The sequence below is a fragment of the Chelonoidis abingdonii genome, chromosome 11, assembly GCF_003597395.2.
Source record: "Chelonoidis abingdonii isolate Lonesome George chromosome 11, CheloAbing_2.0, whole genome shotgun sequence".
NCBI classification, from domain to species: domain Eukaryota; kingdom Metazoa; phylum Chordata; order Testudines; family Testudinidae; genus Chelonoidis; species Chelonoidis abingdonii.
Window position 1 is genome coordinate 24,221,107 of NC_133779.1, and position 13,999 is coordinate 24,235,105.

General features: G+C 45.2%; 4 protein-coding genes across 6 annotated transcripts in view; 2 read left to right on the plus strand and 2 right to left on the minus strand.

The window, feature by feature from the left end:
* The window catches only part of LOC116816480 (uncharacterized), a 560,774-nt gene that overhangs the window by 465,590 nt on the left and 81,185 nt on the right, over positions 1-13,999 (minus strand). The window lies entirely within an intron of this gene.
* The window catches only part of LOC116821735 (uncharacterized), a 310,474-nt gene that overhangs the window by 255,113 nt on the left and 41,362 nt on the right, over positions 1-13,999 (plus strand). The gene's annotated exons all lie outside the window — the stretch shown is intronic.
* LOC116816605 (zinc finger protein 2-like) overlaps positions 1-13,999 on the plus strand; it is a 181,381-nt gene that overhangs the window by 29,231 nt on the left and 138,151 nt on the right. The window lies entirely within an intron of this gene.
* LOC116816556 (uncharacterized) overlaps positions 11,461-13,999 on the minus strand; it is a 568,924-nt gene continuing 566,385 nt past the window's right edge. Inside the window, 2 exon segments of the mRNA XM_075070356.1 lie at positions 11,461-12,462; positions 12,464-13,989. Coding sequence (XP_074926457.1) covers positions 12,229-12,462; positions 12,464-13,989 — 1,760 coding nt within the window. The 3' untranslated portion in view covers positions 11,461-12,228.

A 13,999-nucleotide genomic window follows, 5' to 3' on the forward strand; every position in this document is an offset into this window, starting at 1 on the left:
GAGAGACAAGGTGGGTGAGGGTAAGAGCAAGTAGTGGACCAACCTCTGTTGGTGAAAGAGAAGAGTTTTAGAGCTAACTCAGAGTACTTCAGTTCTGTGTAGCCTGACAGGTCGTCTCTTCAATAAACAGCAGTTAGAACATAAGAACAGCCATACTGAGTCAGACCAGTTCATCTAGCCCACTGTCTTGTCTTCCAACAATGGCCAGTGCCAGGCACCACAGAGGGTTTGAAGAGAACAGGTAATCATCCATCCCCTGTTGCCCATTCCCAGCTTCTGGCAAACATATGCTAGGGAACCATCCTGTTAAATAGCCATGGATGGACCTATCCTCCATGCACTGCTCTAGTTCTTTTTTGAACCTTGTTCTATTCTTGGCCTTCACAACATCCTCTGGCAAAGAGTTCCCCAGGTTAACTGTGTGTTGTGTGAGTTGCCCTTCCCCTTCTATGATCTCATCTTTCCTTGACTACTGTTTTTTCTATTTAGCATCAGAATCATCCCAAACTAGCTGCCCTTGCCTCCTGTCCCTTTAAAGAGAGACTCTCCCCTGTCTTGTGTAAATCACTGACTTCTCTCGGCACTGACTGCCCCTCCATGTCCTTGCCTCTCAGTCTGTGCTGATTGAACTCTTCATAGAGTCATAGACTCTAGGACTGGAAGGGACCTTGAGAGGTTATCGAGTCCAGTCCCCTGCCCTCATGGCAGGACCAAATACTGTCTAGACCATCCCTGATAGACATTTATCTAACCTACTCTTAAATGCTCCAGAGATGGAGATCCACAACCTCCCTAGGCAATTTATTCCAGTGTTTAACTACCCTGACAGTTAGGAACTTTTCCTAATGTCCAACCTAAATCTCCCTTGCCGCAGTTTAAGCCCATTGCTTCTTGTTCTATCATTAGAGCTAGGTAAACAAGTTTCTCCCTCCTCCTGATGACGCCCTTTTAGATACCTGAAAACTGCTTCATGTCCCCTCTCAGTCTTTCTTTTCCATACTAAACAAACCCAATCTTTCAGCCTTCTTCTTAGGTCATATTCCAAGACCTTTAATCATTCTTGTTGCTCTTCTCTGGACCCTCTCCAATTTCTCCACATCTTTCTTGAAATGCGGTGCCCAGAACTCCTGGAGGATTCTCCCTTCTCCATCATCAAGCAGCCCAGTGAATGGGAATCTTAAAAGTACCCAGGTGATTTAGGAGCAGAAATCCACCCATAGACCTTTCATGTGGTTGGCACTTCTCCCTCACTGAGCAGGGTTGAAACTTGTGCAGGGAGACGACTGGGCCACATCCCAGCTGGGCGTGAGGAAAGCAGCAGGAGAACCTAGAGATTGAACCTAGAGCTTGTTGTGGAAAGGTAATGTTGCATGGACTTTACCATACAGGCTCCACAGGAGAGAATCTAGAGAAGGGTCAGTCATTTCTCAGCTGCATTCTCAGGAAAAGCCAGTAGCCATCCTTGAACAGTCACCCAGAAGAGCAACCATGGCAGTTCTGTGGAGAGCTCTGGCTACCAGGGGATCCAGCTAGGAGAAGGGAGTGCTGGGGGCTCTGCAGTTTTAGCAGTGGGAAGGAGAGCCAGACCAGTGGGGCTGCCTGAAGAGTCACAGGTGGCTAGGTGACACTCAGGGGGTGGGGTAGTAGGGACTACAGAATGTGAGACTGGTTAAAATGAAAGTGCACAAGAAACCTCTTTTGCTCCAGCTAAAGGCCCTACTTTGGTGTCTCCCTGTTTCATGAAAATCTCCATCTCTACCCTTGCTCTCGGAACACCCCCCCCATGGGTATTTTCACAGTTTCTTCCTTTTTTCATGGTCTTGTACAAATATTTTTGCCATGGAAATGAAAAAGTACATTTAAAATGAGAAAAACACACACATCTGTACCTCCTTCACCACAGATAGTGTTGTGTCTGAATGTTTCTACTGAAAAGTCTAGGCAGACAGAGTCATCCCTACATTTACTTCACATCAGGCCCAAGACTTGCCCCCAGCAGTTCTTGGGGCTGTGGAACAGAACTGAGTGTCACTGGCAGCAGCGAGGGAGGATGGTTGGGAGTGAGAGGTCTGTGGAGTATTTTAATCCTTTTTGTATATTTATTTTTTGAGATTTAAAGTTGAGACTGCAACTTCCACTCCTCAGACTCTCCCCAGGAAATAACTTTTCTGTGCCAAGTACCCAAAACTTTGAAAAATAAGAAGGGAAATGAAATAAATAGCCACACGATGGTGCCAGAACCTAAGGAATGAGAAGCCATATGTTTCTTCAAAGTGCATTGTGTTGAAAAGGGAGGTGTTTTCTCTTTAACCCCCAGCCTCCCCTACTCTAACCCACTCAGCCAGGAATAGAACCCAGGAGTCCTGGTTCCCGGACCCCCCTACTCTAGTGCACTAGACCCTATTTCCTGTGAGAAAGAAGAAGCTCTGAGACCCCTGTGCTGCACTTGAAACCCAATGGGGTTTTCTTGGGAAGTTTTGAATCTTGCTCCCAGGAAGGGTGTAATTTTAAGTACAGGTACCAAATAACGCAATGAATGAGCCAGAAGGGGCAGCAGGTATCAGTGTAGGAGCCATTGAAATAATCATAGCAATGTACTTCAGGGAAATATTTATTAATGAAGTGTCAATGAAAGTGTCAGTATCCCACTAAAGGGCATTCTGATGGTCTTAAATTTGTCATCCAAATGTAGCTAACACCTAGCATATGTTTTAACCTGTTTTCTTACCCTTGCTCATTATCACAGAAGAGGAGAGAGAGAGTGAGGAATAGAAACAGACCTAGTGACTGAAGCAAACATTCCTTTGCTCCTTGCTTGTTACCATCAGTTATTTGGGATACAAACTCATCCACCACTCACTGTCTCTCCTGGGCTCAATGGGGAGTAAGAACTCACCTGTCAGTGGGACTTGGGGCGTTCAGGACATTACTGGGAGCTGCTTAAGCATTTAGGTGCGAAGCACCTGAACGTGGAGACAAATGAAGTCTGCTCTAACTCATCTTGCATCTGTAGCTGTTGAAGCTACATATCAGATGACCATGGCTGGTCAGAGTAGGATCTTTATGTGACAGGAACAGTGGGGTACAACCTGGAACTGTGGGACTTCTGTGACCCCTGAACTCTCTAGCCTGGGCTCTCTCTTACAATGCTGTGTTAGTGACAAGCAGCAAAAGCCCTCCTGGTGCTGTGATCACTCGGCCAACAACATGCAGTGACACACCCAACTAAGTTGCATAAAACCACTCATGAATTCTACAGAGAGTCACCAGCAACTTAGCCTTGCACCTCAGAAATGTACTGTCTTTCACTGCACAAGACTTTCTCTTGAACAGTACAAGTTCATTAATTAGTTTGCCACTTCGTCAAAAGAAAATGGACATGCACCAGCTTTTGTAATTTGAGAGGCTTTCCCAAGCACTTTGGACAAACTCACTAGTAAGTAGAAAAAAATTAAAATAAGTTTAATAACTACAGAAAGATTTTAGGTGATTAAAAGTGTTAGGCACAGAAATCAGAGTTCACTACAGAGCAAGTAAAAATAGAATCTCAATCTAAATTCTAACTTGGACACAATAAGCAAGAATTGGATCAAACAGCTTTTCTCACCCCACTGGACATTCCAGGGAGTTTACAGTTCTTAATACACAGGCTGAATTCCCTCTCAGCCTGGGATCAATCTCTCCAATTCAAAGTCTTTGTCTTTCAGACAGTTTTCCAGGTGTTGAGATGGGGAAAGAAAGACCCCAAGTGCTGGTGACATTGACTCTCATTTATATTTTTTCTACAGGTGCTAAAAAGATCCTTGCTGTGATGCTGGGGTTAGTTAGCCCCCAATATGATTACAGCCGGTCACAGAAGTGTCTCTTGTTGCAGGAAGCCAGGTTTGATGTTCAGATTCTGTATTTCACAGATTTCCAGATCTGGGAATGTCCAAAAAAGCATTTCTGATAGGGAGATGTATAAATGGCACATAATGTGCACAGAAGTCCTGTGGAAGTGGGGTGGGAATTAATATTTTGAGGATCTTTTGGGAAAAGTGATGCTACTGATAAGTATCAGAGGGGTAGCCGTGTTAGTCTGGATCTGTAAAAAGCAACAAAGAGTCCTACAGCACCTTATAGACTAACAGACGTTTTTGGAGCATAAGCTTTTGTGGGTGAATACGAAGTGGGTATTCACCCACGAAAGCTCATGCTCCAATACATCTGTTAGTCTATAAGGTGCCACAGGACTTTGTTGCTTTTTTGCCGATAAGGTTTGTCTCAGTTCTTTTTTCACCTTTTTCTATTACTTAGAGCAATCACTATTTATTTTTTTGAATGTATTAATTAAACCCTAAATATTATTTAATCCATCATAAACATTAGTGTCACCTGAATTTTCCCTCTACTAGCAAGACCTAACTGAATTTTGCAGCTTTCTGGCAAGTGAGGAGACAGTGAATTTGGGGAATTAAATCACTTTGTAGGTGGATGTTTAATGCTCATATCAGTGCACAAAATAACATACTAAGGCAATGTCTACACTACAGAATTATGTCAACCTAATAGTTATTAAATCACGTGTGTGTGCACAAATGCATATCCTCAGCCACCTGCGGCTGCCGAAAGATCCAGTTACGTGGGGGTTGTTCTGCACTCTGTGGGATGAGGATTCAGCTGGGAGAAGGGGCAGAGTAGGGGAGTTTGTTTTTGATTTGCAGGAACGTTCTCAGCAGCAGCCAGTGCAGATGGCCCTGGGTAGCGCCTGAGTAGCGGCCCCAGGGGTGGCCCTGGAAAGCACCTGAATAGCAGCCAGTGCAGCTGGCTGCAGGGAGCACCTGAGCAGTAATCCCGGGGGCAGTCTCAGGGATCACTGAAGCAGTGATCTCTGGTTGCCCCAGGGCCAACCGCACCAGCCATTGCTTAGGCAGTCCCAGGCACCTGGCCCCGGGGATCACCCAAGCAGTGGCTGGCCCCAGGGAGTGCCTGAGCAGCAATCATGGGGGCAGTCCCAGGGAACCCCAAAACAATAGTCCTGGTGGTGTCCCAAGGACCTCTTGGGCAGCAGCAGTCTAGGTGGTGGTTGGATCAGTGATCCCAGGGGCCGTTGGGAGAGTGGTGCCCGGGTCATCAGAACAGCAGTCACAGGAGTCAGCCCCATGGCAGGAGCAGCCCCCATCCCCGAGCACTAGGGCCCAGGAGCAGAGATTAGGTAGTGGGGATTTATAGTAAAAGTCATCAACATTTCACAGGCTGTGGATTTTTGGTTATTGCCTGTGACTAGTCTATGGCTTTTACTATGAATACCCATGACTAAATCTCTCCCGAGCTACCTTGGCAGTTATCGCCCTATTTATGTGATGAATTAATAAAGAATGCATGATTTTGAAACAACGACTTTATTGCCTCTGCAAGTGGTGATCGAAGGGGGGAGGGCTGTTGGCTTACAGGGAAGTAGAGTGAACTAAGGGGGTGGGTTTTCATCAAGGAGAAACAAACAGAACTGTCACACCGTAGCCTGGTGAGTCATGAAACTGGTTTTCAAAACTTCTCTGATGTGCAGCATGCCCTGCTGTGCTCTTCTAATCACCCTAGTGTCTGGCTGCACGTAATCGGCCGCCAGGCAATTTCCTTAACCTCCCACCCCACCATAAACATCTCCCCCTTACTCTCACAGATATTGTGGAGCACACAACAAGCAGCAATAACAATGAGAATATTGGTTTTGCTGAGGTCTAACCGAGTCAGTAAACTGCACCAGCATGCTTTTAAATGTCCAAATGCACATTCTACCACCATTCTGCACTTGCTCAGCTTATAGTTGAACTGCTCCTTACTGCTGTCCAGGGTGCCTGTGTATGGCTTCATAAGCCATGGCATCAAGGGATAGGCTGGGTCCCCAAGGATAACTATAGGCATTTCAACATCCCCAACTTTTCTTTTCTGGCCTGGGAAGTAAGTTCCTTTCTGCAGCTGTTCAAACAGACCAGAATTCCTGAAGATGCGAGTGTCATGCATCTTTCCCAGCCATCCAACGTTGATGGGTGGAACATCCCTTGTTATCCAGCGGTGCTTGCAGCACCATGGAAAAGTACCCCTTGTGGTATATGTACTGGCTGCCAGGGTGCTCCGGTCCCAAGATAGGGATATGCGTTCCGTCTATCACCCCACCACAGTTAGGGACTCCCATCCCATGACCTGCATAGGAGGGCTGTGGATTGGGACTAAGGGGCACTGGGAATTGGGGGACATGGGTTCTCAGAGGCTGGGCTGGGCTCAAGCCCAAGCATCTACACTGTAATTATATAACCCTGCACCACAAGCCCCAAAGCGTGTCCTGGTCCTGGGGCTTGGGCTGTGAGATGGTGAGACGGTAAGTTTGCAGTGTAGACATCTCGACTCAGGCTCAATACCAGGAAGAATGGCAGTGGAGTATTACTGTGGACTCAATGGCAGTTCTCCATTGGTTGGTCTGCTTTGTGGCAGAGACAATAACACATCCTGTTGCATTTGTTATTTCAAAGGCTGAGTTATGATTTTCATTCTCAGACACGGTGCACAAAGAAGGACTCAACCCTCGGTGTAAACTAAATGACATGCCCACAGATTCTGGAAGCCACAATGAACCATTGATGTGAGAGCTCAGACCTGCCTCTGTCCTTATCCGAGAGGGAGGGGATCATCTGCGAGGGGACTGGACCAGTGACCTATCAGTTCTTAACTCCCAAATTTTCAGTAACTGTTATCAGTGCCTGTGAGTGTAATTTAAAACGTAAAAACAGCCATACTGGGGTAGACCAAAGGCCCATCTAGCTCTCTATCTTGTTTTCTTAGAGTAGCCAATACCAGGTGCCCCAAGAGCCACTCAACAAGGCATTACTGGGAGTTGAACCCAGAATTTCCTGTTTACTAAACAAATGCTTTAGCCAGCTAAGCCATGGTGCCTGTCTGGGGTTAGGGCCTCATGTCTGCCCACAGCTGATTCCCCACCAACCACACCAGAGCCTGACAAGTGTTGCTTGTGTTTGGATTCTGCAAAGCAGAGAAGCAGGTGAAGTTTTCCTTGCAGAGAGAGTGAGTGTGTGTGTGTGTGTGTGTGCGCACACACACATATATATATATATATTTTTGGCCAGGTCTGCACTACAAAGTTATTTCAGCAGAATTATATTGCTCAGGCGTGTGAAAAACACACTATACTCCCTCGGTTGGCAGCTTGTGGCTGGTGTACACACTGCAATGCCACGTCTGGCAACAAAACTGCCCTGTTTTGGTGACAAAATAAAACCACCTCAACGAGAGGCCTAGAGCTTTTTGCAGCAAACTTAAAGTGACAGAGTGTCAGTGCAGACGCTGCCGTTCATTATGTCACCATAACTGGCCTCCGCCAGTACTCCACAATGCCCTCTGTGATGTCACCTGCCCTGCATTCCTGCTACAGAGCCATGGGCCCTTCCCCTTTCATAGCTTCTGGAAGTTCTGACGCCGGAGCCTGCTGCTCTGTTCCGGCAGCCAGGAGCAAATCTCTGCCATGGAATGCTGCTCTCTCCCGCCCTGCGAACACAGAGCATTTGGCAGGAGCTTGCTTACAGTGGGGGCGGCAGGGCATTGGCATCTGAACTGTGACACCCCCATGACACCCTTTCCCTCAAGGAGGCTCTTACCTTCTAAACAGGGATGGCTGTTTTCTAGTAAAATCATGAAAAGGGAAGGAGAAAACTCAAAAGAGGTTCCTCCTGGTGCTCATGTCCGTGAACCCGAATACTCTCTCGGTCCTCAAAGAGAGACCTGGAGAAGGAGACTTGCTGAAGCAAAGCCACAGGGGTCTCTGAGGTTTCCCTGGCCCCTCGCCCCTCTCTTGTCTGGCTGATGTCAGCATCTCTCTGCGAGGTCACCACCATCCCACCACTTTTGACCAATAGTCTAAGGTCCTGCAAAAGGCCTTTGTGATGTCACTGCCACACCTTTCCCTTGCTGTGCTAATGTCCTGCCCTTGGCCAGGCACTTTGGAGGTTTGAGCTACCCTGTGGATCACCCCACTCAAGGAGCGTTCATTCTAGGAAGCAAGCCGGCTAGACAGTAAAACATCAGCTGCTGCTCCCAATGCTACACTCAGTTTTTCAGAAATTAGTCAATTTTATGGCCAGAAGAGACCATTAGAGCATCTAATCTGACCCCCTGCATATCACAGGCCTCCTGTATGACACAAGAGCTACTTTTGGAGCAAACACATTCCAGAAAGGCATCTAGTCTTCATTAAATGGCATCAAGAGATGGAGAAGCCACCACTTTCCTTGGTAGTTTGTTCCTGTGGTGCAACATTGTCGCTGTTGACTATATGAATTTGCCTCTTTTCACCTTCCAGCCATTGGGGTCTTGTTATGCCTTTCTCTGCTCATTAAAGAGCCCTTTAATACTCAATCTTTTCTCTCCATTAAGGCACTTCAACGCTTCAATGAAGTCACCTTTCAATTTTCTTTTGATGAGCTAAATAGGTTGAGTTCTTTCAATAGCTCACTAGAAGGCATTTTTCTCCAGCCCTCAGAACATCTGGTGACTCTTTGCTGTCCCAGCTCCAATTTCACATCTTTTTCAAATGAGGAAACCAAAACTGGAGGCAGTATTCCAATATCATTCTCGCTGATGCCGTGTCACCTCCTGTGACGTTATTGACATAATCTGTAACTGTGTAGATCACTGTTGTGACCACTGTTCTATATTTGCAGCCAATATTGTAGAAAGGTTGTCGTGTAAGGGGTCTATGGAGAGGTTCTGATCGACTGATTACAATTTTGCTATTTCTAGATGTGTATCATTTTTGTAGTTGACATTATGAATATTGGCTCTATGCTGCCCGTATTTCAAACTTGTGCTATGCTTCGGGGAACCCCAGACAAGTTGGTGTCAGTTCTGCCTAGCCTGCTTGATGGCCCATTTAAGGACCATCATCTATACACTCGACCCATTGAGCGAAGGCAGATATGCCTTGTGACTCAGCAAGGTACGCAGGGACCTGCCTATGGACAGAACTCTAAGGTTTTTCTATGTCACGTGCTGAGTAGTGTCCTTGGGACAAAGAAAGCAAAGACCACATGGCAAGAGACTATAAAAGGCTGATGCCTCGTCTCCATCTTGTCTTCAATCCTGCTTCATACCTCTGGAGGGACTTTGCTACAAACTGAAGCTTTGTACAAAGGACTGAATGACCCATCCCAGCTGTGCATGGGCTCAGAGACTTGATTTGACCCTGCAGTTTATTCCATCACTGCTACAAGCCTGAACTAAGAACTTTGCCATTACTGCATGTGAAGGGTTAAAATCCATGTGCATTTTGTATAACAACCTGATCTATGGATTGTGCCAGCTCTTTTCCAGACCCAAAGTCCAGAATATGGTCAAGGGATCAGAGGCCTAGCAAATAGTGATCGGCTAAGAGAAAGTTGGGGTAAACAGAAAGCCTTGCTTGCTAAGATAGGCGTGGTCAGCATATTGCCAGGTGTTTTGTGTTTCACTCTTTATATTTGGCACCACCATCTTTCCCTTTAGCCTTGTAATTTACCAAGGGTAAAATTAAACATCTCTTCAGATAGAAGGGAGTGTTTGTGTTCATTCTTGTTAGCTACACAGGGGTTTGATGTAGCTACTGGGAGATTAGACCACCTGGTATGCGGAGCCGATTTGCTGTTAGCGCTCTTGGAATAACACTCAACATTTGGATGGGGTTAGGGAGTCAATGGACATTTTGGCCATTAGAACCCCCCCAGCTTCAGTGTATACGTGAAGTGAAACCAGGGGAAGTTGTCACTGTTCATGATAACGTTTGCTGGGAGGATAGGGGACAAGAAACTACCCTGACAGGACACCTACTTTTTCAAGCTAATGATAGCTGTGTGTATGTTAAAACCACCATGTTGCGAGATATACATTTTAATCTCACTACCGCTGCAGGCAATCATATTATTTACTGGCCTGCAGATAGCATTTTACAAGTAGCCCTTAGGTTCCAGATACCCTTTAATTGGACCAGCTTAGTACCTGATCGGTTTCAAGATTTGCTTTCATTGTTACCAGAGGTTCAAAGAATCTCTGAAGTACGAGGGCAAATTCACATGCTTCAAGATATATATCAAGTTGAAAAGAATGCCTTTCATGCAGCTTATAGAGTGTCTACTTCGTGTACTAAGTATGATGTATTGTGCTGTATGACTAAAACTGTACAACAACCCCATCATATTACCGTGAGAATGTTACTGCTTGTATTGTTCTTATTTAGTTTAGGATTATGTTGTTGTTGTTGTTGTTAAAGGATGTGATAATACCTCTCATGTCCAGGCTAATCATGCATTGTCATTACATCCAATTAAAACCCCTAAGGTTGAAACATCTGATGTAGAATCTGAAATCCACAGCTTAATGCAAATAGAGGTTTGAGAATATTTGTTGTACTAGAAGTACAAAAGGGGGGAGATGTGGAAGTAGAGCAAGAACTGACAGGGATTTGAAGGGGATTTCAATGCATGACAGTCTCTGTTAGCAAGAGTCAGGCTAGCTGTAACCATAACAACGCGAAATTTGTAGAAGTGAGGATTGTGTGAGCCGAATGGGAAAGAACTGTGTGAGAAGTTGTTGCAACCTTGTGTCGATAATGAGGTATGTAGACTGTAGTCTAAATAGAAGTGAGAAAAATAAGATATCAAGATGACCTATGTATAAACAAAATGCAGTTGTTGCTTATTATTGTATGTAACAAAAGGTATAAATGCTTGCTGTAATTGATTAACTGTAGAGAAACCTGCCTAGGAGGGGAAACCCTGTGTCCTAGCGCACTCTCTCCCTCTATGCAATTGCTTGAGAAATAAAGTATCTGACTTTGCTGCACCCAACCAGAAGGCGAGAACTATCTTTTTCTCCAACTACACTAAAATGACAATGGTTGGAACTCTCCATTTCTCCCTGTCTTTGGATTGATGGGCACTAAGAGCTGTAGCTACAGTTGAGGAACCAGACAATAGGATAGCTGCTCAGCCCCCCATACTAGCAGCTTTCTCACATACAGGTAGATGGGTCAAAATTGGAATTGATGTCATGACCTGATTTCCATAGGGGATCAATCTGTCTAAGGCTGTGTCTACCCTTCAAACACTGGAAGTATTCTTCTGACAACCTAACACTGTCTACACTGGGGCTCAGGTCACATTAACTACTACTCTCAGTGGAGTGGATTTTTCACACTCCTGAGACATGTGGCTATGTCAACATAGCTTTTCAGTGTAGACCAGCCTCTAGGTGGCTTTTTGACATGAAAGGAAATGGAGTAATCAGCCTTTTCCTTGATATTGATGGTTGATGATTGCAACTTTCCTACCTGCTGGACACATCCTATGACAGATGTCAGGCCTTTCCTTTGCAAATTAGAGAAGTGGGAAAGTCAGTGACCTTTACAGGCTAAGTGGGTAAAATCTGATACAACCAGACTCCTTGAGTAATTTCCTTTTTAATAGAAATTGATTTTAAAGCTAAGCAAAATAAGTTTTATTTGAAATACAAAAAATTAAATTCGATACTGGGCCAATATTCTCTTATACACTCATTCTCATACACATTCTTCCACCCCAACCATTAGAGTGAGGTTTTCTACCAGAACACCTTAAATTACAGGGGGTAAATTAAATCAAATTAACTTTTCAAGATTAACCATCATTTGCTGTAAGACAACTTTCAGTTTTCCAAAATAATTCAAATTATCACACAGTCTCTTACTCTTTAACCAATAACTTCACCTATAACTTCATTTTTATTGGTAACAAGAACATATTCAAAGATCATAAATTCTTATCATATCTGTTAGTTTTCTTTTAACGCCCACTGCCAACAACTGAACCTTGGCTCAAATTGTGGTTTGTCCCAACGTAGGCCCCAAACACTTCTGTAAGTTCATATATTTCAGGATCTTCTGCCATGTGTGTTGGTGGAAGGGGTCTCCTATGTGGGAATGTCTGCATCATAAGGAAAGATACTTCTCTTTTCACACTTTTTAATCTTTCGAAGTAGGAAGATGTAAAGAAGTAATACGATGCTCCCTTGTTCCGGATAGGAAGGGCACACTTGAATTACACAAGGGACAATGGAGTTGATAGAAAGGACAAATGGGTCAACTTCAAAAGAGGGGGAATGGCAAAAATGGGCCATTCATCCAGACAAGCTGAGGGATAACGGTGCTGCAAACAGTTAAAACAGCTTTAAAAGTTAGTATGTGGGAATCAGGAAAAGTATTAAAGTATTGATAGCCCTAGAGGTTTTTATAGTGTTGATCTCCCTTGCAGATTCTCTGATGCCTAACATGGGCTGAGTACCAAGAGAAGGTTTTCCCACAATCACTGCATTTGTAGGGCCTCTCCCCTGTGTGGATTCTCTGATGTTGAAAAAGGTCTGAAGTGCAAGTGAAACTTTTCCCACACTCACTGCATTTATAGGGCCTCTCTCCTGTGTGGACTGTCTGATGCCTAATAAGGTTTGAGCTGCGATTGAAGGTTTTCTGACATTCAGTGCATTCATACGGTCTCACACCGGTGTGGATATTCTGATGTTCAGAAAGGGCTGATCTGTGAGTGAAGTTTTTTCCACACTCACTGCATTCATAGGGCCTCTCCCCTGTGTGGATTCTCTGATGCCTGCTAAAGACTGAGATACGATTGAAGGTTTTCCCACACTCATGGCATTCATAGGGTCTCACACCGGTGTGGATTTTCTGATGCTCAGAAAGGGCTGAACTTCTAGGGAAGCTTTCCCCACACTCACAGCATTTATAGGGCCTCTCACCTGTGTGGATTCTGTGATGTTCAGAAAGGGCTGAGCTGGTAGTGAAGCTTTTCCCACACTCATTGCATTCATAGGGCCTCTCTCTTGTGTGGATTCTATGATGTTGAAAAAGGTCTGAAGAGCAAGTGAAGTTTTTCCCACACTCACTGCATTCATAAGGTCTCTCTCCTGTATGGATTCTCTGATGCCTAAGAAGGTGTGAACTGTGATTGAAGGTTTTCCCACATTCACAGCATTCATAGGGCCGCTCCCCTGTGTGGATTCTCTGATGGGTAATAAGGTGAGAACTGTGATTGAAGGTTTTCCCACACTCACTGCATTTATATGGCCTCTCCCCTGTGTGGATTCTCTGATGTTTAGAAAGGCCTGTGCTGCGAGTGAAGCTTTTCCCACACTCACGGCATTCATAGGGTCTCTCCCCTGTGTGGATTCTCTCATGCTGAGCAAGGCCTGACCTGTGAGTGAATGTTTTCCCACACTCACGGCATTCATAGGGCTTCTCCCCTGTGTGGATTCTCTCATGCTGAGCAAGGCCTGACCTGTGAGTGAATGTTTTCCCACACTCACGGCATTCATAGGGCCTCTCCCCTGTGTGGATTCTCTCATGCTGAGCAAGGCCTGACCTGTGAGTGAATGTTTTCCCACACTCACGGCATTCATAGGGCTTCTCCCCTGTGTGGATTCTCTCATGCTGAGCAAGGCCTGACCTGTGAGTGAATGTTTTCCCACACTCACGGCATTCATAGGGCTTCTCCCCTGTGTGGATTCTCTCATGCTGAGCAAGGCCTGACCTGTGAGTGAATGTTTTCCCACACTCACGGCATTCATAGGGCTTCTCCCCTGCATGGATTCTCTGATGAATAGAAAGGACTGAGCTGCAAGTGAAGGTTTTTCCACACTCAGTACATGTATTTTTCCTCTTTCCCATGACGATTTCCTGCTGTGTTGTGGTTTCCTTGACGCTCTTCTGAGTTTCCTGACAGAAAATAAATTTACCCATTTTCTCCCCTGGATGGTTTCCTTGCTCTCTTTCTGGTCTGTGCTGAATCTCACAGCATTTTCCCTGCTCATGACTCCTGGACACATTCCTTTTCGATCTTTGCGATAATTCTCTGTGTTCAGCCACTTGCTCAACATTTTCCTGCTCAGAATTTTGCTCCTCTTTCTCATATACCATTGCATCACCTGCTGTGATAAG